The sequence below is a fragment of the Gopherus flavomarginatus genome, chromosome 1 (genome assembly GCF_025201925.1).
Source record: "Gopherus flavomarginatus isolate rGopFla2 chromosome 1, rGopFla2.mat.asm, whole genome shotgun sequence".
Classification (NCBI taxonomy): domain Eukaryota; kingdom Metazoa; phylum Chordata; order Testudines; family Testudinidae; genus Gopherus; species Gopherus flavomarginatus.
The window spans coordinates 122,907,214-122,934,748 of NC_066617.1; the positions used below are offsets into that span (position 1 = coordinate 122,907,214).

The 27,535-nt window shown below is 39.9% G+C and overlaps 1 protein-coding gene across 4 annotated transcripts in view; it reads left to right on the forward strand.

Moving 5' to 3' along the window:
- PIK3C2G (phosphatidylinositol-4-phosphate 3-kinase catalytic subunit type 2 gamma) overlaps positions 1–27,535 on the forward strand; it is a 307,432-nt gene that overhangs the window by 86,900 nt on the left and 192,997 nt on the right. For all 4 annotated transcript variants that reach the window (XR_007776329.1, XM_050967900.1, XM_050967911.1 and 1 more), the window contains 4 exons: positions 1,638–1,752; positions 3,747–3,877; positions 7,567–7,755; positions 25,763–25,856. Coding sequence is in view for 3 of the 4 variants with exons in the window: in XM_050967900.1 (XP_050823857.1) it covers positions 1,638–1,752; positions 3,747–3,877; positions 7,567–7,755; positions 25,763–25,856 (529 nt within the window). In the remaining variant the exon portion in view is untranslated. The remainder of the gene's footprint in view (positions 1–1,637; positions 1,753–3,746; positions 3,878–7,566; positions 7,756–25,762; positions 25,857–27,535) is intronic.

Genomic DNA, 27,535 nt, shown 5'->3' on the forward strand with positions numbered 1-27,535 from the left:
GACAGGTGCTAGAGGCCATAATCTTCTCTTTATCCACTGAACAAATTGAGTGGGGAAGCTTGCACTATCTCCTTCCACCTAGAGGGACCATTTCTATGGGTGCTTCAGTCCTCTTGCCCCTTCAGTCCTCCAGACTGATACTACTAAATAAAGTTGTTGTCAGTAGCTACCAGTGTGGTGCTCTGCTCTTGTTCGATGATGATAACAGTTGGCTGCGTGCATGTTCCCTCTTTGTGCTGCCCTGGCTCTGCGCAGATAGCTGACACAGCAAACCCCGAGAGAAACCCCAAAGACCACAGACTCTAGTAAGGTACAAAGGAACCCGAGCCAGGTTTATTGTCAAACGAAGCACATTAATAGTTTCCTATAGACTGTACAGGACGTACTACGAATATGTGCCCCCTGGCAATGGACACAGTTCAGTCAGTAGCAGGACACTCCACTGCCCCCTCGACTGGATAAAGATGCGCACTCTGGGACCTACTTTTATACAGTTACAGGACAGATTACTCATCCCTGCTAAAGTATTGAGGTACAGCCACTTGGCTCATTAGGGTGCTGTCTCCCCTTTCATCATGTTGTTCCTGGCAAACAGATCTATCCATCATGCTGTCCTGTCTTTAAGATGCACCTGCCTGTTCCTTGTTATGGCTGTGAAGTGTCCTGATATCATCTTGGCACAAGTTCCTCTTCTCACCACTTCTGTGAGTGAGGTCTGCCTCTGGTTTACAGCCCAGCTTTTGCTTAGCAATGCCTAGAAGTACTTTGGTTCAGGCTTCAGGCTGGGCCTCTGATACAAGAGTTGTGTTTCAGGGCCTCATCATACTACAAGGGTGCATAACTATGGCCAGTTGTGGTGGATATTTTCTATCCATTTTAGATACCTATATGCCCCCCTTACCATAGCATCTGTGCACCTCAGAGCAGTTATTCTCCCAACATCTCTGTAAGGTAGAGAAGTAGTATTAGCCCCTTTTTACGGATGGGGAACTGAAGCACAAAGAGACTGTGACTACCCAAGATCAAACAAGAAGTCTGTGTTGGAGCGCAGAACTGAACTGGAGTCTTCTGTATTGCCTCAACCAGTGGACCAGGACTGACCATTTACCAAACTTGTTTCTTATAGGCTACTGAGGGCAGCAACTTTCAGACATTACTGACCTAGGCCAGATTTGAACTACCAGCCTAGGGTTTGTGACCTGTCCCATTCGTAGAGTCATAGAATCCAAGCCCAGAAAAGACCATTGTGATGGTCTAGTCTGGCCTCCTGTGTAACATGTATCATAAAACTTCCCCAAAGTAATTCCTAGAGAGCATATCATGTTTTAAAAATTGTCAGCGATGGAGAATCCGCTATGACTCTTGGTGAATTGTTCCAGTGTTTAATTACTCTCACTATTAAAAATGTATGCTTTATTTCCAGTCTGAATTTATCTGGTTTGAACTTCCAGTTGTTGGATTTTGTTATACTCTTTTCTGATAGATTGGAGAGCACATTATTAAATATTTGTTACCCATGTAGATACTTATTCCCCGAGTCATTGATTTCAATGTTTCTGCTATAATTTCAATCAAGCTTGTCTGGTTTATCTCCTGTACTGATCCGATATTATGTCTATGTATGTTAATATTTGCAGAAAGTTCATTCATGGAACCGTGCTGCTTAGCATGGCATTATACAGTGAGCCTCCAACAACCATGATAGCTCCGGGCATTTGTGACACTAGTCTGCCAGCGCTAGTGACACTGCAGGTAAAGATTGCTTTTCGAGAAAGCAAAGCAAGGACTTATCATCAAACAACTTACAGTAAATGATTGATTACATGGTTCTTCCTGATCCTACAGTTAAAAGTCATAAGAGACCTCTGCTTGTACGCTATCAGCCTTTTTAAGTGTGGGGGAATAAAATTCTACATAACAGCAATTATACACTGTACTCGCTAAATCAGATACAGGCTGTGGGGGTTAGGCACTGAGTAGATTACTTTTTCTTCCATGTTCCTTGACACAAATTGCTGACCTGGTACCCTTCTCACAGCTGCGTTTCTGTCCCACTTGTATCCCGTGTACCACTGAATTACTTATCTTTATACACATCGCAGGCAACTAACAATTAACTGAGTCTGCAGAAAGGTCTGTGGGGAAGGAGCTACAAAGTGCATCTGTATTTATACCACTCTTAATCCATGACCAAATGCCAGGCTGCCACTGATGTCACTATGAGCTCTGCGTGTAGACGAAGGGCAGTATATGGCCTTCAAATATTGAAAAGACATTTTATCTGTCCCCAGTGTTGTCCTGTTCGCAGATTGAACTGGTAATTTTAAAGGCACAACCAATTGCTTTTCATATTCAAAAACCAAATGATCGTTATTAGCAAATGAAACACAAAGGCAAGTAATGTGAGTAGATGAGGCTGACCTAAAAATGCCCTATTTTTTAATAAGTAAGAACAAGAGTTTCTAGTTGGAATAATACAGTCAAAGACAGCTCCTTAAAATAGCTTTCTCTGTATTAATAATAAACTGAAGGTGAGGCAGTAGAGGGCTACTAATTTAAAATCTGTCTCTCTGCTCTAAGAAACAGCAGAGAAGAAACTCCCACTCCCTTCCCATACTCAATTATGCCTGTAAATATGACAGTAGGAGACACTGAACATACTGCCTTAAAAAATAGCTCTTTTGATGTGACTGGTGTGTGCTGTAGTTCCTAGGAGTACTGTATTCTGAGAGCTCATTTATTGGTGGTGTTTTTTTGTTAATAGTTTGTGAGAATGAGTGTGTGCAAATGTATTGGTTAGAGAGACTGCTTTTCTGGTCCTGCTGTGAATGTCTTTTCATACATTATGATGTAATTTCTATGATACACAAATTGAACTGGATTAAAAAACAGAATTTTTATCTAACCTGCCACCTAAACCCAAAACACTTTTGAGCTTTGAAAAAGTTTGGTTAGCAGCTTTCCTCCCATTTTATTACGTTATTTAATGAAACTTCCCAGACTGAGCTGGAAGTTAAAGTGAAGAAAAATCATGAGAGGCTATTCTTGAGCCCTTAACAGGCCAATCAGAAACAAGGAATTACCATAAACAGCCTGCTCTACTGAATTTTCCAGCCTACAATTGCAAAACCAAGAACTTCAGATACATATCAAAACTTGGGGAGGCTGTTGATTCAAATTGAATAGATCCTCCAAAAAAAAAACCCCATTTTTGAGTTTTTTCTCATAACTTGATGAAACTAAAAATGGGCCTGTGCCAACCCCTGTCTCCCTCCCTCCTCCCAACTCTGGGGAAATTAATATCCAGATCTGAACCTTGCAGTTTGATCCCTGTCTCTTATAATCCAAATCAATATGCGGACTCTGAACCCCTGCTCCCCCGCACTATTCTGGAGAAGTGCAGATCTGGATTGAAACTTTGCAGCTCAGGCCCATCTCTAGTTAAAAACAGGGAGGGAGAAGCCTTTAACCTGAAGTCCCATGCAGACCTAATGAGGCTCAGATACACTGGGTAAAATCCTGGCCCCATTAAATTTAAAGGCAAAACTCTCATTAACTGAAATGGGGCCAGGATTGTCACCCAATATTTTTGAGTAAAATTCATTCATACAATAAACACCCCTTTGCAATTATTCTGTCTCACTTTCCCCCTTATTGTTCACATTGTCTCTACATATTTAGAACACGCAGATATCTGAGAAATCTTTTATACAAATTTATATGCAAGACATCTTTTTTTTTAATAGGTTGACTTTCCAGATACTAATTTGGAGTTTATTAAACCTGACCCTGAAGAGAAAAGAGATGACCTTGAAGAGCCAGTTAAAGAGTGCTTGAAGCATATAGCAAGACTTTCACAGAAACATTCTCTCTTGCTGTAAGTGCACCTAAGCCTTCCTGCTTACATCTGGCATGCTGTGCATAACACCATCTATCACTCTTAAATGTGTTCAATTCTTGAAAAGCTAAATTTCCCACCTATATAGCCTGATTTCATTTATTTGATGAAGTAATACTTCTAGACGAGAGGAAAAGGTGGCAATGAAGCTAAAACAAGCCCCGTGAAGGTGACAATGCCTTTCTATAGCTTAGAACACTTTGTCGCTATTCTTTTATCTTTTCTGGTTTTCTTGACACTAGAAGCAAACTGCTGATTTGAAGCACAAACATTTGTCTCAAGTTATATAATTTCCAATAATAATGGTATTAGCAATTTTAAAAATTGGGCTGGATAAAAACCAACACTAGTAAATAATAATGATAAACCATACTATTAGGCCATCGTACTCACCAAGTGGCATACAAGCATTAGAAAGGAAATCTGTATCATGTTCCTCAGTAAACAAAGAAACAATTATGCAGAATTTAGCTTTCACAGCAGGCGTATAAAGAATAAGTAAAACAAAACGTTGTATCATCTACTCAGGCAGATTGGTAATCCTAGGCATATGTAGGTTATATTATCAAGTAGCATTATGTACTGTCTAAAATAACAATTATAGTGAGAACCACAGTGGGGTTAGTGGTATCAATGCTTGCATTATACAAGTCACTAACACTTGTTCATTAATCCTTCACCACAGGCAAAAGATGTCATAGTAATGTAATAAATACATATTAAGTCTCTCTTTTTTAAACTTCCAATTAATAATTTTTTGTTATACACATGTAAAGGAGAAAGGTTTCTTTACTAATTTTATTTGTTTGGGAAAAAGATATTTATTGAGTTATACATTTCTGTTGGCTACAATAAACTGCTAGTATATTCAATGTTACCGTCTTTTCTCACATCTAAAGAGACAGGGTGTGATTTAAGTTTCTCTACTTTCAACCGCTGAGAGCTGTTAAGCAAGACTGGAGCTGGTCAGTACTTGGATGAGAATCTTTTAAGGAAAACGTAGTTGCTGCGAGAAGTGACATTGGTGCTTCAGTAGGCAATCATTACTTCCAAGTTAGTACAGAACCAAAACTATTTCAGTATGGTGCTCAGGATTGGTAACTTCTGAAGGGGACATTCTTTTGATAAGATTTATACGTGAGATCATGAACACTCATGACGAGACACCGAATCAGAAGGGTCATTTTAAATGGTCCACTTCTCCATTTCTTTCTCTCTCTCTCTCTCACACACACACACACCCCTTATAGCTTCATTTGTATATTTTTTAATACCTGTACTATTTTTTTCTTAGTTTTAAAAGCTTTAACATTTTTTCTTTTTCAGTTCCATTAATAAAAGTTCAAAGATATTTTTTTTTTACAGTGGTTGTTGCAATCAGAGTAAGCCAAACCACGCTTAACTGCTCAATGTTGTAATAGTGAAGAAGGGTTGGTTAACATCTTATCTCTTGTTGGGCCCAGGAAATCTCCTTGTCAACACAACAATCCTCGGATGCTATATATGCGTAAAGTATTATTGTCACCTAGACTGAACATCTTTTCAGACATAAACTTTTATTATGACAGATAAACCTAAAACCTTTACCCCGATCAAATCTTTAAAGGCAGCCATCAAACAAGACAGTAACCCAGCAAAACAAGATAGGAAAGAGAAGACTGCCCTGTCACTGAAGAGCAATGGGGTAGATACGAGAAATCATTGGTCTTTTATCTAGCCATTTTTAAGCTTTAGCTGATTTAATCTGAACAGACTGTCATGTTCAGGAGATACTGTTGGGAAACTAGAAAATCTCTTGAAGTCAACATGCAAGAGGTATCCTCTAGTTGCACTGTCTCACTGAATGCTGTCGTAGTGTAAAGGAACGCATGGCAGGCCATCAAAAAGCTAAAGCTTTATCTCCTCTGCAGTGTGTGGCACTCACACACTCTGCACATAAACACAAGGATTGCTGGCTGCTATTATTGTGAGCACTCTGTGAATTGTTGAGCTACACTAAGGAGATCATGGATCATGCTGCCACTACCTGTATCTGAAGCTTAAAATATACTTCATTTATTATAATAATTTGCTTAAAACTACTACTAGTAAAAAATGACAGTAGGTAAAATGTCTCTTATGCGGCCCCTGTCACTATAATATCTGAGCAGCTCACACAATTATGAATTTATTCTCCTCACACCCCTCTGAGGTAAGGAAAGCAAATTCTTTCCTCGCAACACTAAACCCCATGTTTATTGTTTGTACTGTCAACACGTATTCCAAATGCCTGGCAAATTCAAAACTAACTGAAGGAAATCTTTTTTCCCATAATGCGCAATTAACCTGTGGAACTCATTGCTATGAGATATTACCAAAGCCAAAAACTTAGCAAGATTCAGAAAGGGGTAAGCTATTTGTTTGGCTAATAAAAAGTTGTTATAGGAAATCATGGGGGGAAGTGTTTAGAAATGGATGCAAGCATTCATGTTTCAGGGCTTGATTCAACTTCCAACTATTAGGAGTTAGGAGAAAATTTCCCTGAAGGCAGGTTATCCCATTACTACCTACAGCAGAGATTTTTGAACCTTCCTCTGATACCTCTGATGCTGGTTACTGTCCAAGATGGGATGCTGGACAAGATAGATGAAATCATGGATCTAATCTAGTGTTTCACCTCCTATGTTCTTTCAGAGCCTTAGTGATATTTATAATATTAATTATGAATATTGTCTATTTGTGATTTATTGTACATTTTTCAAGCTTGTTTTTAGAGCTTGAGTTTAAACGAGGATTGCCTGTTTACATTAGCAATTTTATCTTGATTAAGTTTTTGTTTGTGATGATACTGAACCCTAAGATTTAAGTAGGCTATTTGTTTTATGGACCAAGAAAAGGCATATGAATTGTTGATGCATTGAAGGCCATACGGTACACATTAACCCTGGGGTTCTTTTCATGGGCTTACTGAATTTTGCAATATTGGAGGATGCCAAGGCATTTCATTAATATGACATTTGCCTCTCTCTGTGAGGTAGGTGGCACTACACCCATTCTGCAGATGAGTAAAATGATACACAGCAGGCAAGACTGGTTCCTTGAAAGAGGCTTGGAAAGTGAAAGGAGCTTTCTTCCTACCTATCCTCTTTGCACACCCTGTGCAAGGACCAAGAACAATTGTGTGTGTGAGAAGAGAGGGAGGGAGAGAGTAAAAAGGCCACATGTTTTCTAAGTCTCATATCCTAGAATGTATATGAATGCTTTCACCTGAGTTGATCAGTGGTTGGGAGTGAGGGAGTGAAAGTTGATTAGCTGTGTTTATAATCAGTAGTTGTCACCACAGTTAATTAGAGATGCTATAGAATAGGCAGTGGATACGACAGTAATTTCTCTGCCCAGAACTGCACACACTGAAAAAAAAACTAGAGAGAAAGAGAGCACGCAAGTTTGGCAAAGTGAAATATTTGTATGTGCATCTCTTTTGAGAGTTCATCTTTATATGTCCCAAGGCTGACAGATCCAGATTATAAATATCACTTCTTCATAAGAACTGATGCACAGAAAATGATATCCAATCCCAAGGAGAACAAGTAGCTAGAAAGCAGTGCCCTCTCTTTACAATAGTTTGCTGCTACACAAGGCTCTAGGTGGTTTTAATTTCTAACTGAATTTCTAATCTTCTCTTCCAGGTTGTTGGAGCAAGAGAGAAGATGTTTATGGTTTTATCGTTCCTACTGCAATAATGAAAACTGTTCCCTTTCTTTGGTACTGGGCAGTGCCCCCAGTTGGGATCAAAAGAGCATATCAGAAATGTACACAGTGTTGAGGGAATGGACCTTTTCTAACCCTTTGGAGGCACTTGGGCTTCTGACTTTCAGGTAAGAGAAAATTAACAAAGTCAGAAAATAAGAATAAACAGACTCCTAGTCTTCTGATTGATTCAGCACTTTGAGTTGCTCAGTATAATACCAAGCTTTGGTTCATTGACTGTCTGCTTTCAGCTTTGCCTCTGTATCAGGATGAAGATGTAATTGGAACTCTTGAGCTGACCTTCAGTTGAATCCGCTGGCCCTGCCTTCTTGGCTGAGAAGTTTGCTATTTTCCAGGATAATTGAAAGCATATTTCATTCTATATGATGGATTCATTCAGTTTCTAGTAACAGATGATCAGTCAGATACTTAGCACTTATACAGCACTTTGCATCTTAACACTGCTGTACAGACATAAAGTGAGTAATGGAGATGGGGCTGAACCATGCTCCTAGATCAAGATGCTACCTCAAAGTGACCTTTGCCACCTGCTCCTGGGGCAATTGAGAACTGGCTTCTAATGTTGTGCTCTCATTAACTTTCAGTGAGAGCTGGGTGCCTTTTGTGCATCAGAAAGTGTCTCTGCTGTTGAGGGTATCTTTTAGTCTGTGACATGCATAATCTCCAGCAAAAAGAACCTGTGTCAGCAAATGTATTTTCTGAAGTTATTTTGGGGGAGGGGTTGTTTTAAGAAATCTGTGTGTGAAAACATCACACAATTGGACAAAATTAGGGTGCAAATGATGCATGGTCAAGCCCTTGCTTGTCTGGGTGTTGAGATTTCTGTGATTAAACCTGTAAATCGTGCTTTGCAAACTGGCTTACTAGCTATAAACCATGTCTTTAGAAAAGAAATTAAAAGGAGAGGTTTTGGAGACTTCACCTAATCCCTTTGCCCAGTGAGTAAGGACTTCATACCCTGATTACTCATTTACAAAATCAGATACTTAAAGATATATATTTAAAAATAACCTCAGATGAGCATTGCCTTCCAGCATTATTCTTACTCCCCCTTCTCTGGTTTAGGTTTGAATCCAAAGTATTAAGCTTCTCTACATACATACAAACATCACCTATTGAAATTTAATGGGAGTTCTGCATGCAAAGATCTTGAAGGATTAGGTCTTTAGTGCATGGAAAGCACTAAGGAATATCGGAATATTTGTGATTGTGCTCAGGCAGTGTATGTGTGCATACCACGTTTGCCACATTACAATATTTTTGTGCTTTCATGACTTACCAGAGCACCCTTTTATTGTTGGAACAAATAAAATGACAAGCACCACATTGATGTTCTCTCTCCAGACTGGCAAAACTCTTAATGGTGATTTAGGGGACACGCCAAGGTTCAAAAACAGAACCTTGAACTTGTTTTGGCTACACCCACAGTTGGCATTTCTGGAGACAAAGGGCTCAATTCTTCCTTGAAGATCCAGCTTTGCATTGGGTGTGGTATGCAGTTTTATAGCCCCATCAGGTGCTCCAAAAGACATTGTGACTCACATTGCCTGAAAGCCTTTCACAGAGCACATTTGCTGTGCCACACTTTTATATGTCTTCACTGCAGTCCTGATGTGTGATTGCAGCAAATGTAGGCACTCCCAAGCTAACTTTGATCTAGCTAGATGAAAGCTAGCTTGAGTAACAATAATATGTTAGCTGTTGCAGCACGGTTGGCAGTGCAGTCTATCCTCCTGAGTACAATCCCACCCCAAACCCTGCGTACATACTCGACCATGTCATAGCCACTGCTGCTGTGACTACATTGTTGTTACTCAGCTAGCTTTTGTATAGCTAGATCAAAACTAGTCCAGGTATACCTAGAGGAGCCAGAATCACACCTTCCAACTGTGGCACACCCTTACAAGATGCAATGTACAACCCTCTGAGTCTGTCTAGCTCTGCAGATTGGCATGGAAGGGTGGGCTAAGGTCATAACTCTGACTCCTCCAATGCAGTCTGTGGAATGGCTGGCCAAGAGTAAATACTTGTGCTTGGGATTTGAGGGGAAAGTTTCCCCTAATTACATACCTTCGCAGGAGACGTGCGCACTCTGGTTTATATTTTACAAACATGTTAACAAAAGAGACCAAGGATCTCAATAGAAGTCTTCTTTTCTTTAAATATTCTGACTTTAAATATTTAATGTCCCTAGCATGTTGCATGTGTGTTTAAGACCAATAGGGAAACTGTCTTTGGGGATTAGGGAGAGTACATAGCTCTCTAAATATTCATTTTAAAAGGACCAGTTTCAGAGATGGCTGAACTGCTGGAGAGGAGCGGGGGTTCAGATGGCTGGGATTGTGGTGACTTGTTTTTAACCTATTAAATAATTATCAGTTAAGTAGCAGCAGTGGCTGTACTGCTAACTTGGCTTCACGTTCACACTCTGACCTTCAATCAGTTTGGACTGTAGATTCATTGACTAAGGCCTTGGCTACACTTGCGAGTTACAGTGCAATAAAGCAGCCTCGGGCGCCCTAGCTCACTCCTCATCTACACTGGCAAGGCATGTAGAACGCTCTGACTCTGCAGCTACAGCACTGCTGGTACTCCACCTTGGCGAGTGGACTAACGTTTGCTGCACCCCCGCTGGAGTGCCGCAGCACCAGTGTGAATGAGATATTGCGTTACTGCACTGTGATCAGCCTCCGGAAACGTCCCATAATCCCCTTCATTCAAGTGGCCACTCTTGTCATTGTTGTGAAATCAGCTTCAGAAATGCGGAAAAGCCCTGTCAAAGTTCTGTTTCGGAGAAGCTGGCTGCTTTTCAGGTCTGAGAAAAAGCAAACATTTACTGTTTGCTCTGAGTGAGAGAGAGAGAGGCCAGGGGAGGAGGAGGGTCTGAACTTACAAGACAGCATGCTGACACACTCAGCACCCCAAAAACCCACTCTCTCCCACCACATATATACAGCACACTCTCTGTCGCACTCCACTCCACCCTGTTTGAAAAACACGTTGCAGTCACTTGCATGCTGAGATAGCTGCCCATAATGCACCACTCCGAATGCCACTGCAAGTTCCACAAATGTGGCCACGCCAGTGCACTTGAAGCTATCAGTGTGGACCGATTGCAGCGCTTTCCCTACTGCACTCTACGAAGGCAGCTTTAACTCACAGTGCTCTACATCTGCAAGTGTAGCCATGCCCTAAGCTGTCTGGGAAGGCTTGCTCTACTCTGGTCTACATTATGCTTGGCTCTGGCAATTTTTACCCTCTGCTCCTGATTTCTTAGGGCAACAAAATGTCCTTCTAATTTCTTTTGATTAGAAATTAAACTACAAAAGGATGCCATATGCAAAGAAAAGGTGAGATGTGTCTGACAGAAATGCTTCTTGTCTCAGCGTGTGTTTTCTCATGTGGTCCAATAAGTATTCTCCATTTAATTAAAAAGTTGTTTCATGAGGACTGGAAAGCTCAGGGCTTGCTAATGGGATCTTTGATCTCTGGGTTGCTAGTTCAAATGTAGTCCAGTATGATGGTAACCAGAAGTCATTACCATCTGATGATTGTTCAGTGGCTTGTGTACATGAAATGAGTTGGCTGGTCTCTGGATAAATTTCTACATCACAGAAGTTGCCACAGCACCTGTCTCTATTTGGCATATTTATTCTCAGTCTCATCCAAGAAATTATAGGTCAAAATTTTCAGAATGACTGGTAATTTTGGGTGCTTCAGTTTTTGGTTGCTGTAGTTTTGGAGTGCTCAATTTGAGACCTCTTAAGGGTCCTGATTTTCTGAGTGTGGGTGCTCAGCACTTTCTGAAACACAGACTGGGTACCCAAACATCTCTAGTTACTTTTGAAAGCCTTGAGCTAAAGAAACTAAATTACCTGTAGGGCATGGCCTTCTCAGAGCAAGGTTAAAGGACATTTCCTGAGCGCTAAGCTCACTTTTGCAAAGGGTAAGAGGAAGGAAGAGAAATCACTGAGACAACATCCAGTTGTCTTGATCGCAAGAAGTCAGTACATCCCATGCAATTTAATGAGAGTTGCAGATTCTCTGTACCACTCAGGATCAAGCCCCAGTGTTCAGAATACAGTGTTCTCTGCAATATGGTATAACTTTAAAATTAGCTGCTCATAAGCCAATTAAGTATATGTTTTAATAGATGCATCTCATTCTTCTGGCATGTCTCTCCCTTTGCTGACTATCTTCTCTACTTTACAAGCACGACTCCAGGCAGACTAATAATAAGCTAGTCATTTATGCACTAGAAAAGGAGAAGTTTCATAAACTGGAAACATATTCATGCTGTGTTTCACAGATAAATTTAGTAGCAGTCTTGCATCCAATACATGCAACAAGCATGGATTTCTAGGGTCTCCCAGGAGCCAGTCCTTAAAAACCAATTTAAAAAACATAGAAGAGCTCTTTAATGAAGGAAGGAGGGTAGAGAGCAGAATAAGATTTTATGCTCTTAGTTTTACCTCTAATTTCAGGGAAGGTTGATTACAAACTACTGTCTGAAAAATATAAATTCTTTCCCAAGGCAATGGGTAGAAAACTGGTCCCTCCTCCCCTGTGCTGCTTGCTGATGTCCTATGCATTTCCACCTCCATTTTCATCATTGGCTTTCCTTACTTACCTTCCTTGGGAGAAAGAGTTCAACTGAAATCTTGGCTAACTTCTCTGCATGGCACACCAGTCAGGGAAATGATACAGGTACAGTTATTGTGGTGATGGAGAAAAGCCGAATGCAGTGTTATAAATTCCATTATATATGTGGTGGGCACACTTATACACTGTATACATGTAGGGCAGGTGCACCTAAAAATTGTCAAATTACTTTGCTTTTCAGATTACATATGTTCTTCTATATTTTGTATATATGAACCCATTAGCTAACCTGAAAAAGAAAATAACAAGGGTACAGTGGGGTGGAGAGAGAAAGTAGATGGTATAAGAAAGAGAAACAGATTTTCCTACCAAACTATGGGCTGCACAGCTTCAAGGACTTAGGGACTAGAACCCAGATCAAGAGAAGCCTAGGGTGGCTGAAATTCCTACAGTGCCACCAAGAAACAATGCAAAGGTACAGCCAGGGAGCATCATGGAGAGTATGCACTGCAGGAAGTACCGCCCATGAGATCAAGAATGATAATACCCTGCGGCCCTTTGTTTGGCCAAGTGCCCCTACTTAACCCTTGTGGTTGTCCCAGGAAGCTTTCTGGGTATCTACATAGACCTTGGCCTGCTGCAGTGCCAGATTTTGCCTTATCTCCTGATCTCTGACTCCTTCCCCTTGATTCTAACCCAGTACTCCCTCTGATATCTGGTCTTTGAACCCAGCCTGACTCTGATCCTGACTCTTGTTTATGGGACCTGACCCTGCGATTCCTCCAACTCCTGCCTGGTAACGCCTGTTCCTGGTGGACAGACCTCAGCCCAGCTGTGACTACTAGACCAGGCCATCTCCACCCCACTTGCTTACAACAGGAGAGTAAAGAGGAGTATGAACCCCTCTTATATCCCTCTGCATGCTAAGAGGATCTTGACTTCAGGCACATGGGGTAAGAGGGTTTATGTGCCAGCTTATGCCATTCCAAGAACAGGTGGGCAAAGAGGGGTGGGAAATGGACAGTCCTGCCTATTTGTTAACCAAAGTTGCTGAGCCAACACTTTTTCTAGACTGGAAGAAAGTTGTTAGCACCCATGCTCAAAGAGGAAGCAGGATTAGAATTGGTAGGGTTTTGAGTCTTCTCTACTGGGCTTTATCGGTCCCTGCAGAGTGAGCTGCCAGGCATAGAGTTTTAATCTCCAGCTGCTTTGGAAAAGAGGGTCTGGTTGCTCTCAAAAAGAACCTTACGTTAGTGGGGTTAGAGTGCCTCAACAATAACAGATGGAAGAGAGGATGGCCAGTCCCCTTCAGATACTAAAGGGGGTAGGGTGTCATTGGAAGACCTTGAAGATAGCAGTGCTGGATAAGGGCCCCTGATGTTTGATCAAGCAGTGGGAGTGGGGGCAAGAAAGGGAGAGTGTTTGGGATTAGATACGCCTCTGGAGGTTTGAATTCCGGATCTTGAACATCCAAATGAACATTAAGAAGTCAGTTCATGGACAGCCTCTCTTCTTCTCTGCTGCTGGAATTATTTTGTGAATACCATAGTTACACGAACCCTGCAATATGCTGAGATCCCCAGTTTTTGCCCCTGTGACTGTTAGAGATTATCCATCTAAAGAGTATAAAGGAGAGATGTTAACATGAGTGTCCTGGCAAAGTATCAGCATCTTAAACTTTCCTGCTTCTCTTCTTAGTCACAATATCCTCCTTCACCTCCTGAGCGGAACCTGATGTTAGTGTTTATTACTTTATTAGATATAGTGTTTATTACTTTATTAGATATAGTGACTAATGTGTCCCATCTCAAATGTGGCTGCACTATAGAGCTGGGTAAAGTTAAGTGTAATCTAATTTGTAAAAGTGTGTTGAAACTTGTGAAAGTCATATCACAAACAATAGTAAGAATATGTGGTGCAAATCCAGATTGTCTTCAGTAGAGTTGCTTCAAATTGACCCTGATGTAATTAGGAGTAGAATCTGCCTGGTTCCCTCCACATCAATAGCAGAATGCCAAATAAAATAATTGAGTAAGAAGCAGTTGGATTGCATTGTGTCTGTTGAATCTCTTTGATTCTGAAAATTATTGTATATATATGTATGGAGTAGAATAAACACAGGCTTATCTGCCGTGTAAACAGGGATGTTACCACCCATCATTTGGTATTTATATTTAGATTTACAGGACAGACAAACTATAAAGTCATGAAACTGCTATGCATTAATGTTTTAATAGACAACACTCTACAATAAATAGCAGATCATTACTGAGGTATTCAATAGTCTTTTCAGTATGTGTAACTTTGATTAAATCTTTTGATGGCAAGCACACACACTTATAATGGGAAACTGTTCTGGGTGACTTGCAGTCTTTGTGCACAGATATGCAAAGGTGGGCAGAAAGCTAAACACCTAAGGACCACCTGAAGATTGTGTAGGTAAGATAGGAGGACATTTGTTGTCCTCTGGAAAAATATAAGATCCTAGCCCATGCACGTTTTCAAATGGAAAAGCCTTATTAAAAAATTGATTCCTACCCCTCCTCCTCTATCAATCATAGAAATGCAGGGCTGTAAGGGATCTCGAGAGGTCATCTAGTCCATCCCCTGGTGCTGAGCCAGGACCAAGTATAACTACACCAGGGGTCAGCAACCTTTCAGAAGTGATGTGCCGAGTCTTCATTTATTCACTTCTAATTGAAGAACAATTCATCACCATCCTCTTTATGACAGCCCTTAACATATATGAAGATTGTTATCAGATCCACTCTCTCGGTCGTCTTCTCTGAAAACTATGCATGCCTGTTCTTTTAACCTTTCCTCATAGGTCAGGTTTTCTCAAGTGTTTACCATTTTTGTTGCTCTCCTATGGACGGTCTCCAGTTTGTCCACGTCCTTATTAAGCGTGGTTCCCAGAATTGAACACAATACTCCAGCTGAAGCCTCACCAGTGTCAAGTAGAGTGGGACACAGAACCTCCCGTGTCTTACATATGAAACTCCCGGTAATTCCCCCCCAAAATATTAGCCCTTTTTCAGCTGCCTCATGTTGTTGGTTCATATTCAATTTGTGATCCACTATAAATCCCCCAGATCCTTTTCAGCAGTACTACTGCCTAGCCAGTTATTCCCCATTTTGTTGTTTGGAATTTGAATCTTTTCTTAAGTGTAGTACTTTTCACTTGCCTTTACTCAATCTCCTCTTGATGATTTCAGACCAATTCTCCGGTTTTCAATGACATTTTGAATTCTAATCCTATCCTCCAAAGTGTTTACAACCTCTCCCATCTTGGTGTCATCTGCAAATTTTCTTCACTCCATTATCTAAGTCATTAATAAAAATATTGAATAGTAGTGAACCCAGGACAGACCCCTGCAGGATCCCACTAGATATTTCCTCCCAGTTTGACAGCAAACCACTGATAAATACTTCCACTATTGTATTTCAATCAGTTTTGCACCACATTTTCCTAGTTTGCATATGAGAATGTCATGGGGGTGTACAAGTCAAAAACCTTTACTAAGATCAAGATATATCACATCTACAGCTTCCCCTCCCCTGCAGCCAGTAGGCCAGTAACCCTATCAAAGAAAGAAATTGGATTGGTTTGGCATGACTTGTTCTTGACAAATCCATATTGACTATTCCTTATAGCCCTATTATCCTCTAGGTGCATACAAATTGATTGTTTAGTAATTTTTCCAGTATCTTCCCTGATGTGAAAGTGAAGCTGACTGGTCTATAATTTCCTCAGTTCTTCTTTAATCCCCTTTTTAAAGATAGATACTATGGGGTTTTTTTCTCCTCCAGTTTTCTCCAGTCACCCTGGCACTTCAGTCACAAGGCATATTATAACCAAGTGGCGGATGATGTCGAATTTGGTTTAGCCAGGGGCAACCTGAAGCCAACATTCCGCACCATTTGCGGTCAAGAGGCAGTTGCTATAAACGGCATCCTGAACGACAGCCAAGGCCATCCATGTAAATTAGATGATGACCTTCTCTCATGCTGGGTAGAACATTGGTTCAGGACACTGTGATATTCTCCAGCTGCCACTTGTTCAGAGCTGGATGATCTGGCAGTCACTGCAGTTCCAGATCCAGACATTTGTACTGATGCACCAACATTGGATGAAGTGAAGTGTGCCATCTCTAAACTGAAAAATGGATGTGCAGCTGGTGCTGATGGCATCCCCTCAGAGCTGCTAAAATGTGCTATTGATCCTGTAGCACAATCACTTCTGGTCATCTTTCATCTGGTGTGGAGAACTGGAACCCTGCCAACTGCCTGGAAAGATGGTATTGTGATCTCACTCTCTCTAAAGGCAAGGGACCACACACTGAATGTAAAAACTACGGGCCGATCACCTTGCTCTCTGTTCCAGGGAAGATATTTGTGAATGTTTTGCTGGCACGCCTGCAATGCTACATCGGAAGCATTGTCCCCAACAGTCAGGCTTTACAAGGAACAGGTCCACATTAGATGCCATTTTGGCTCTTTGCTTGTTGGAGATACGTTGTGAGTTCAGGAAGCCCCCGCACATAGCGTATGTTGATCTTAAGGTTGCTTTTGATTCACTAGAGCTTGTCGCATTATGGAATGCCTTAAAGGGCATAGGTGTCCCTAACACTCTGCTGGACTTGAATAGAGAGCTGCATAATGGAAATACTGCCTGTGTTCGTCTGGGGAACTGGACGTCAGTGCCTTAAATGAATATCTGGTGTTAGGCAGGGTTGCGTTTTGGCCCCTGCACATTTTTGTTGGGCAATGGATTTCATAATGCAGCATTCCATCTGGTCCGTGGGCATTGAGATCGGTGATGTCTCACTCAGACCTTGACTACGCTGCTGCTGATGTTCTTTTACTACAGAGCCGCGACAGGTTTTGTGAGGCATTCCAGCATATGGAGGAGGAATCAGCTAAGATTGGTCTCCATGTTTCATGGTCAAAGACAAAACTGCAAAATCTAGGAACAAGGTCCACCTGTGGCTCCAATCTCTTTGAACAATGAAATTGTTGAATTAGTTTCCAGCTTTTGCTATCTCTGTTCTATACTTACCAGCTCCTCCAATTCTCTCACATGGAGGTTCTCCATCGGATTAGCATCGCAGCATCTGCCATGGGCCATTTACAACAGATATGGAATAATCATCTTCATAATATGACAACCACGTTCTGGATTTATTTGAGCTGTATCCTTCCCATACGGTTGTACAGCTGCAAAAAATGGACACTACGCTGCTCAGACTGGACAAAGCTGGAGGCTTTCCACACAAAATACCAACATCGTATATTGGGCATAAAATGGAATGACTTCATTAGTAATGTAGATGTTTATGGTCACTTGGATGTACAGATTTCTGGGGCCATTGTCCACAGGCAGCACCTTATGTTTTTCTGACATGTTGCAAAGATGCCACAAGACATTCCCGCATACACTGTTCTCCGGGTGTCATCTTACATTTGGGATAAAATTCCACCAACCGAAGGGTGGAGGCAGCCCAGAGACCAACCCCCTATTATATGGGTTCATCATGTCTGTTCGGATGTCGGACTCTTAGGCTGTCAAGCCTTTGCAGTTGCACAAGAGTGGACCAAATGGTGAACGATCGCTATCGCTGTCTGTCTGGCTAAGCCTTGAAGAAATAGTGGTAGTCTTCTGGGATGTCACCCATCACCATGAGTTCTGAAAGATATGATAATGGTTCCAACATTGTTTCAGCAAATTCCTTAGATACCCTAAGATGCATTTCATCACGTCCTGCTGATATTAATTGTGTTAAGTATCTGGTCACCGTTAACCTTTTTAATGCATATTTCACTTCAGGAAGGCGGAGGTGTTTAGTGAAGACTGATGTTGTCCATTATTAGCTCTCCTTCCCCGCAAAGTAGAAGACCTATCCTTTCCTTCATCTTTCTCTTATTCCTAAAGTATTTATAGAACCTCATCTTATTTGCATTTTATGTTTCTTGCTAGGTGTAACTCATTTTGTGCCTTAGCCTTTCTGATTTTGTCCCTATATGCTTGTGCTATTCTTTTGTACTCATCCTTAGCAATCTGTCCATGCTTCCAGTTTTTGTAGGATTGTAATAATTTTCAGGTCATTGAAGAGCTCTGGATGGGGCTCTTACTATTCTTTCTATCTTTTCATCACATTGGAATAGTTTGCTATTGTGCCTTTAATATTGTCCGTTGGAGAAACTGCCAGCATTCTCTGAACTCCTTTTCCCCTTATTTTCTTCCCATGGACTTTACTTATTAGCTCTCTGAGTTTGTTAAAGTCTGCTTTTTTGAAGTCTATTATCCTTATTCTGCAGCTCTCACTCCGTCTGTTCCTTAGAATCCTAAAATCATCATTTTATGATGATTTTCACCCAAATGCTTTCCACCTTCAGATTCCCTACCAATTCCTCCCTGGTAGTCAAAATCAAGTCTGAAATGGCTATCCATCTAGTTACTTCCTCCACCTTCTGAAACCAAAAATTATCCCCCAAACATTCCAAGAACTTATTGGATATATTGTACACCTCTATCCCGATATAACAAGACCTAATATAACACGAATTTGGATATAACGCGGTAAAGCAGTGCTCTGGGGGGGCGGGGCTGCACACTCCGGTGGATCAAAGCAAGTTCGATATAATGCGGTTTCACCTATAATGCGGTAAGGTTTTTTTATTTTGGCTCCTGAGGACAGTGTTATATCGAGTTAGAGATGTATTTTGCTATATTACTTTTCAATGCAGGATATAATTCCCAGTAGTGGAAATATCATATATTAAACTGATGTATGCTTGATCTTAGAATATGTCTACATTAGGAGCACTTTACTATTAAAGAAATATTTGCATACTATACCAGCAAAGCACTCCTAGTGTGGAAGCAGCAATACCAGCATGAATACATTTGTACCAGTGTATTAAAACCATGCCCTATGAATGAAATAAGCTATTCCAAAGAAGCCCAGCTTTACCAATATAATTGTGTTTGTGCTAGAGACTTCTGCCAGCACAGCTATGGCATTCAGGGGTCACAACTCTTCACACCGCTCACTGACATATCAATGCCGGCAAAAGTTTGTAGTATGGACATTACCTTAGTCAAAAGGCCACAAAAATATGTAAAAAATGGAAGTACAAATTCAGTGACAAAATTCTGTTCTTTTAAAGATCTGGGGACAATGTCTGGGGACCGCATGAGGGAAACTGTGAATGGCTGGACAGGGAGATGGAGAGCCACTGGAAGAAGACTGAGTGATTGGGGTGGGTGGAGGAGGAGGTTAGAACAAGAGCGAGTGGGGGACTTTTCAACAATTTTTTTTGTTGGAAAATGAGAGTTTGTTGAAACTGCAACTTATTGTGGGAACATACCAGTTTCAATGAAACATCTGGCCACAGATCAAGAGAGACACCAACCCCAGAACTGATCAAGTGGCAGAGGTCAGGATTTAGAAGTTCCAATCCTGTTGATGAACTGTCTGGGTGTCGATATGATGCCATGTGATGGAATTTGTTTTTTCAGTTTGCTTTTTTAAAAAACCTAAGAAATTACACACACAACCTACATTATTCTGGTTGCAAAGTCAAGCATTCAAAATGTTGAAATGTCAGAACTAAGATTGCGTGTGCAACCTTAATTTGATCCCCTTGTGTAAGTGCATTGTGATAAACTCTTTAATTACATGACCACATACTATTTTTCCACAGGATCTTGGGGCCACACATTAAAAAATGAAATAAAAACGAAATATTGAATAGCGGCTCATTAAGTGAGCACTGTCCATCCTGTGCACTGAATAAGGCAGCAATTCTGTAGAAACAATAGTATGTGATCACATAATTAAAGAGTACCAGTGCATACCCAGAGGTTACATAGGCATCCTTAATTCTGGCATTTCCTAACTTTGAGTGTTTGACTTTGCAACTTTAATAATCTTTTCATTAAGTTTTTGTGCATTTATAGGTATAAATACACATGTGCGCGCTCACACACACACACACAAGAGAGGATAGTGTTACTTTCTTCCTAATAACCTTTTAGATCAGGTTTAGGCAACCTATGACACGTGCGCCAAAGGCGGCACGTGAGCTAATTTTCAGTGGCACTCAGACTGCCTGAGTCCTGGCCACCGGTCTGGGGGGGCTCTACATTTTAATTTAATTTTAAATGAAGCTTCTTAAACATTTTAAAAACCTTATTTACTTTACATACAACAATAGTTTAGTTATATATTATAGACTTATAGAAAGAGAGCTTCTAACAACGTTAAAATGTATTACTAGCATGCAAAACCTTAAATTAGAGTGAATAAATGAAGACTCGGCACACCACTTCTGAAAGGTTGCCGACCCCTGCTTTAGATTACTACAACTGAAATAATAGTAAAAAATCAAATGTCCTTTTGCCATTTATACTGCTTGTTTACTTTCTGTACTGCTTGTTTACTTTCAGTCCAGACAATGAAGCTAGACCGGTGAGTTTAATTTTCATAGATTAGTCCAAAGCTGCTTCAATATTTTGTTTACAGACCTGCAGAGGCATGTTGAAATGATATTTTAAAACAACAACTAGTTTTCATTGTAAAACAAAACAAAAAAAATCTAAAATTGTATATGGGGGGAATTCTGTTCTTGTTAAATCCTGTAAATCTCCAGTCTCGATCTATTTATAAATATAAAAAAGCACAACAATAAAGCTTAATTTTGTAACCTAAATCTTAGTTCTGTATCCAGTTAAGTATTTGTTGACACTTCTGTCTGCCTTTGTAGGCATTTATAGAGCACTCAGCAACATAGTATCCTACACTTCTTGGAGTCCTGAGGCTCTAGGAATCAATGTATTGATTATACTGGTCTGGAAGTGTAGCTGTCTACATTTGACAAATATTTTATCCTTCATTTCATGGCTCAGATTTGCAATACTATGTGGGAGAACACAGCAGAATGTAAATTGTTTATACAAAATGAGAGCTATGCTTACAGCACTGCATGGCATACGATAAACTTCTCATAATTGGCATGCCCCTGCCAGAAAGGTGGCATGTGAGATGCCTCTCTCTTCACTAAAAGGAGCATCATATGTTATAAAATACTCCAACCTCTACAGTAAAGTATTTCCATCCCATTTACCTAACAAATATGTATGAGATCTCCAACATATTGTTATTTGAGATCATACATTAAAATTAAGACTATTTTATCTGTCACAAATGAAAACTAAAGATATGCATTAGTTGTAATCATTGATTCCTAGATCTAAAAGTCTTCAGGGAACGTCACAAATTTACATGAAGTCTCAGGAGTGCTAGGTGGTTTTTTTGGATCAGATTTAGCTGAATGATGTAGCTCGAAACACATTTCCTTTCTGGATACCGTATGAAGAGAATCAAGAACAGTTCTTACTTCCAAAGCAAATTGCAATTTGCTTACTTAGCTTAAAATCCTGTTTCAGATGTTAATGTAAAGTCTGAAAGGATATACAACTACATTAAGGGATGTTATAAACAGGAAGGTGGTCAATTATTTTCAGTAGTCAGTCAGGAAAGAATAAAACATTATGCGTTTAAAGCAGCAGTATGGACATTTAGCAGAAATACTAGGGGAAATCTTATAACTATATAAGAATACTCCAAGTAACAGTACAAGCTACCAAGGAAAGATTGTTGGAGTCTCCTGTGCTACAAAATGCTCTTAAAGAGTAGATTTGACACCCCTGGTTTATGTATTACCTTTACCAGTAGCACTGCCTATATGCAAGCCCAGTACAAATATATGGAAAGACAGAGTCCTTGCCATGCAGTACACACTACCTGAAAAGATAATGAAGAAATAGGAGAAAGGAATATATCATACAAGTAAGGTGGTCAAGGTGATAGGAGGATTAGAAATAATTTAGGGATGGCTGAAATCACTTCAAATGCTTGAAGATTCACTAGAGGACTCAGGGCTTATCGATCTGGCAAGTTACTGCACAGTAAGCCTGACTGTGCATCTGCAGCATACGAGCTTGCCATTTAGTAACTCACCATGTAGACAAGCCCTCGCTAAGGGACCCCTCTCACCTAAATGGTTTACAAGGCTAGAAGAAGCTGGAATTTCTAGTAATGCAAAGGATAGGTTTATAAAATCATGACTGGTGTGGAGAAAGTAAATAAGGAAGTGTTATTTACTCCTTCTCATAACACAAGAACTAGGCGTCACCAAATGAAATTAATAGGCAACAGATTTAAAACAAAAGGATTTTTTTTTCGCACAATGCACGGTCATCCTGTGGAATTCTTTGCCAGGGGATGTTGTGAAGGCCAAGACTATAACAGGGTTAAAAAAAGAACTAGGTAAATTCATAGAGTATAGGTCCATCAATGGCTATTAGCCAGGATGGACAGGAATGGTGTCCCTAGCCTCTGTTTGCCAGAAGATGGGAATGGGCAACAGGATGAATTGCTTGATGATTAGCTGTTCTGTTCATTCCCTCTATGGCACCTGGCACTGGCCCCTGTCAGAAGACAGGATACTGGGCGAGATGGGCCCTTTGTCTGACCCAGTAGGGCCTTTCTTATGTTCTTAAGTTTTTGATTCACATAGGGTTTCTGACCTAAATCATAATGTTTTTAAGAAGTAGAATTTCAGAATGTAAATAATGTTTTTAAGAAGTAGAATTTCATTGTGGAGCTAATGTTTCTAAGAATGTTCTTTTTCATCCTAATCAAAATAATCCTGAAATACAGATAAATAGAAGAGAATCAGCACCACTAAATGCTCTATCTGTGGCCCCAAACAGTCCAGAAATTCAAGAGCAGGGATGGTTGTTACTGTTTGGATTGAACAAGTTGTCACTTGGTTAACAAGATTGGTCTATTACTCATTCCCTCAGAAAGGTTCTGCTTGACCTCAAACTGACCTTCATATATACAAGCTGAAAGAAACCGTTTAGTAACGGAGAGCAATACAGAATCTCATGCAAAAACAGAGTGGTAAGAGCCATGTTTGCTGAAGCAAGCTGACCTCTAGATTTTTACTGCAATACATACACCTTTCAGTGCATTGTGACACTAAGCATATCTCCTTAAAATAATTTAGAAACATAGACACTTTTCACACTGCAGCTCTTAGCAAATTAGTTTTAAGGAATCAAACCATTAGCAGTTGGATTTTTCTGAAACTGTTCAATAAGGTTTCTCATTCTTCGTCTGGCTGGGGAGAAACCAGAACTTTGTCGTCATAACATTTCACATCTTCGAGCATTGACTGTTCCCAAAGACAAGTGGTAACTGAGTAATAACATTTTCTGCTTGACTTGATGCCTGTATAGAACATGTTTCACTCTCCAGTAACCTGTTGAACCAGGAGGGGAAAGGGAGGTACTGATTCCCATACTATCTGTGCAAGTTTGGCTCACAACCCTTTTGTAGTTTGATGATAGGATGATGAGGGGATTTGTGATCTTCATTCAAATAATTTTTTCCCCAAATAACTATGTAAAAATTAAAGTAGCAGCTTCAAATTCATTATATGTTGCCTGACATTAAAAAATAATTTAACTCTTGTAAAATAGACCAATTTGGGACTAAAATGATCATTTATTTATAAAACACCCCTTCCCTCCTCAACAAGGCACTCTGAGCACTACATAAACAATTACAGACAATATTAAAACATCATCAAATATGCACCGTAAAGATAAACAAAATATTAAAAAGCCAAACACAATGGCATCATTAAAAAGAGTTTGGAAGGGATGTGATACAGATGGGTATGAATGCAGTGCAAAAGCCAGGGCTTTCTACCAGGTCCAAAATATAGTCATTCCATTTTTTTTTAATTATTTGAACACACACAGCAATTTGATTATCAAAGTGTGTAGGGTTTTCTGGTTTATTATTTTTTAAACTTAAAAGTACCTCTCTAGAATTCCAGGGTACCCAGACACTTCTGCACAAAAACAGCTATGCAAGTTCTTCAGTGTCTCTCAATTGTGGAAACTTTTTTATTACTCTCCCAGTGACCGTTGTTTCTGTTTTGTTATTGTCTTTCATGTTTTAGTTTTCATTTATTTTCAAGTGCATTGAATGCCCCGATTGACAACCTGGAAGAGTGAAGTCCTCTGTTGATCTACAGAACAGACATAGCATAGGCATCAGCAATACCAGCTTCCACACTGCCTCTGCCAATGTGCACCTGGCCTGACCTGAAAGGAATCCCCTTTGGATTAGATGACAGCTCAGTCTCCAGGCCCTGTCAGCCCTTGTCATCCATATCTAGAGTGCCAAATAGACAAGACTGTTGCTGAGATCTTTCAAAGGAACCTGAGGGAGTTAGGCTCTGAAGTAGGACTGAAATCCAGTGCAAGTTGCACACCAAAACTCCCAGTGATAATGTCTGTTTAGAAGTAGTAGGGTTTAATTGTTTTCTGTGATGTAGATGCTTGACCTGAAGGGATTGGATTGAACCTATCAACTCATTTCAATGTGTCCCCTGAACACATGATGGTAATGATGCTAATGACTTTGGACAGAGTTGAGCAAATTCTCTGGCGGTGAAAAGCTGCATAGCCCATTACTAATTTGCTGAGTAAAGCTTATCAAATATTACAATTACTTTTTGCAGGATATTTCAAGAGATTTTTTTTAATTCCCTGTAAGAATTTTTCAGTTTTTGAAAGTGTAAACTGAATTCTTTTACAGATTTTTTTTTTCAATTTCTGGTTTATTAATGAAAAACTGGAAACTTTTCTGCTAAAATTGTTGGTTTTGATCAAAAAGTCGTATTTCACCAGAACATTTTTTGATAAAGACTTTCTGACCAGCTCTACTCTTGAGCCATGAAGTTTGTCCTTAATAGACCTGGTTAAAAATTTTCCAGTGGAACATTTTTCAATTGGAAAATGATGTTTCATCAAAATCTAAACCTTCCAAGGGAACGTGTTAATTTCCATGAAATTTCATTTTGGGAAAAAAAAAATTGAAAAAAAAAATATTGATTTTTCATTTTGAAATTACTGTTTCCACATTCTATATTGTATTATACATAAATTATAATATATAATAAAATATCAAAATCAAAATGAATCAACAGTTATTTTCTCAAAAATATTCCAATTGAAATGTCAAAAGTTTGTCTCTTAATACTGATTCAGAACAAAAACAAATTTTGAAATGTTGCAATTCCCCATGCAATGGAAATTCTGAGTTTCAGCCTGTTATGAAAAAGAGCTGCAGAAAGCTCAGAATTTGCTTCATACACTAATATATAACTACAGGACTGACTGTTAATTATAGCTTAACTGAAAAGAGGTACGTGGAGATCAGTGTAATGTTTTTTTCATTGTAAGTTATAGTAAAAATCTATGCAATTTAAGTTATCAGTCATGTGTGTTTGGCACTTATTACTGTAAAGCAGATTGCTCTTCCTCTCCCATTTCTTTAGCATTTTTTATTGCTGAGAGTCATGAGAATTGTAATGTATCAGAAGCAGCTCGATAATGCCTAATGATCTCTATTTGTTTTGCACTAGTTTTCCAGATCAAGACATTCGCAGAACTGCAGTCCAACAAATGGAAAATCTGTCAAATGATGAATTATTAGAATACCTTCCACAGCTGGTTCAGGTAACGAAAAAATGGATAGCCAAGGAAGTTCTCTAGCCAGATCAATGACTTCATTAAATACTTTTAATTCTTTCAGTTTGATCGATACATTAGTGGAAGAATAAGCAAGAAAGTCAGATCAGCTGGTGCAATGATTAAGTTAACTCCAGGGGTGAACTATAGATCATGCTCTACTCAAGAGAATGTGGTTTGCTTCTTGGCATTGCTGACTGGATTTTTGTGTCCTGAAAAGAGGCCTCTCCACTGGAGGGAAAAAATGTAGCATCTGAGGGGAAAAAAAAGAAAAGAAAAGAGTTATGACCACTAGCAGACACCATCAAATCAATGGCTGGCATTGGCATGGCTTCTCTGCAAGAAAAGTAGTGTTTGACATCACAATAAGTTATTTATTTTTAGATATCAATGCAAAATAGCCAAATACAATTGGTGTAAGGATGGGGAAAAGATGCCATCAATGTGGACTGAAGAGAGCAATTTGCAGGCTAAATAATCTTTCATTATATACACTGTCTTTCTTCATAAATGATCCCAAAACACTTTATATGCTGTAGGACAGAATGTCCCAACTGTTTTCTCAAGGGTTTGCAACCATGGCTCAGTAGATATTTTCTTGGGGTCCAAGAAGAGATGACTGTCCCCAAAACATTGTCCTTCCTCCATGCAATCTTTTATAAATGCCTCTCCTACAGCTCCTATGGGGTCAGAACCCTTCAGATTATGTTGGGGTGTGTGCTTGTGGGAGAGCAGTGATGAGGGAAACCCAGAAAGGAGCTTTCAATGGCATGTAATAATTAAAAAGAACAGGAGTACTTGTGGCACCATAGAGACTAACAAATTTATTGGAGCATAAGCTTTCATGGGCTACAGCCCACTTCACTGGATGCATAGAATGGAGCATATAGTGAGGAGATATATATACACATACAGAGAACATGAATAGCTGGGAGTTGCCCTACCAACTCTAAGAAGCTAATTAATTAAGAGAAAAAACTTTTGTAGTGATAATCAAGATAGTTTTTTTTTCTATGCATCTGATGAAGTGGGCTGTAGCCCACGAAAGCTTATGCTCAAATAAATTTGTTAGTCTCTAAGGTGCCACAAGTACGCCTGTTCTTTTCGCGGATACAGACTAACATTGCTGCTACTCTGAAACCTGTAATAATTAAGTTACTAGAGGACTGAACTATAGATTATGAAAGGGTCATAATCATAGAATTTAAGGCCAGAAGAGACCACCGGAATGTCTAGTCTGACCTCCTGTATAGCACAGGCCACCAACAGCACCCGCACACTAAAGCCAACAATTTAAGTTAGACTAAAGTAGTACAGTCCACAAGAGACTAAATTATTATGTGCCACAGGCAAAGAATAGGAGGGACAGAGATGCACCAGTGGCTTAGGTCCTTGTAATGGCAGGAAAATGTTTAAATGAGAGATACCTTTATAGTCCTCACAGGTCACCCATATCCTGTGCTTCAGAGAAAGTCTTTGTTGGCAAGTCTTTCCATTTGCACCCTTTTTCTGTCTTGTCTATGTAGACTTTATGCTCTTTGGGTCAGAGAACGTCTCTTACAATGTATCTGAACAGTACCTAGCACAGATGTGGGCAAACTACAGCAGCCTGTGGAACCATCCTGCCCAGCCCGTGAGCTCTCAGCCAGGGAGCCTTGTCCCTGGCC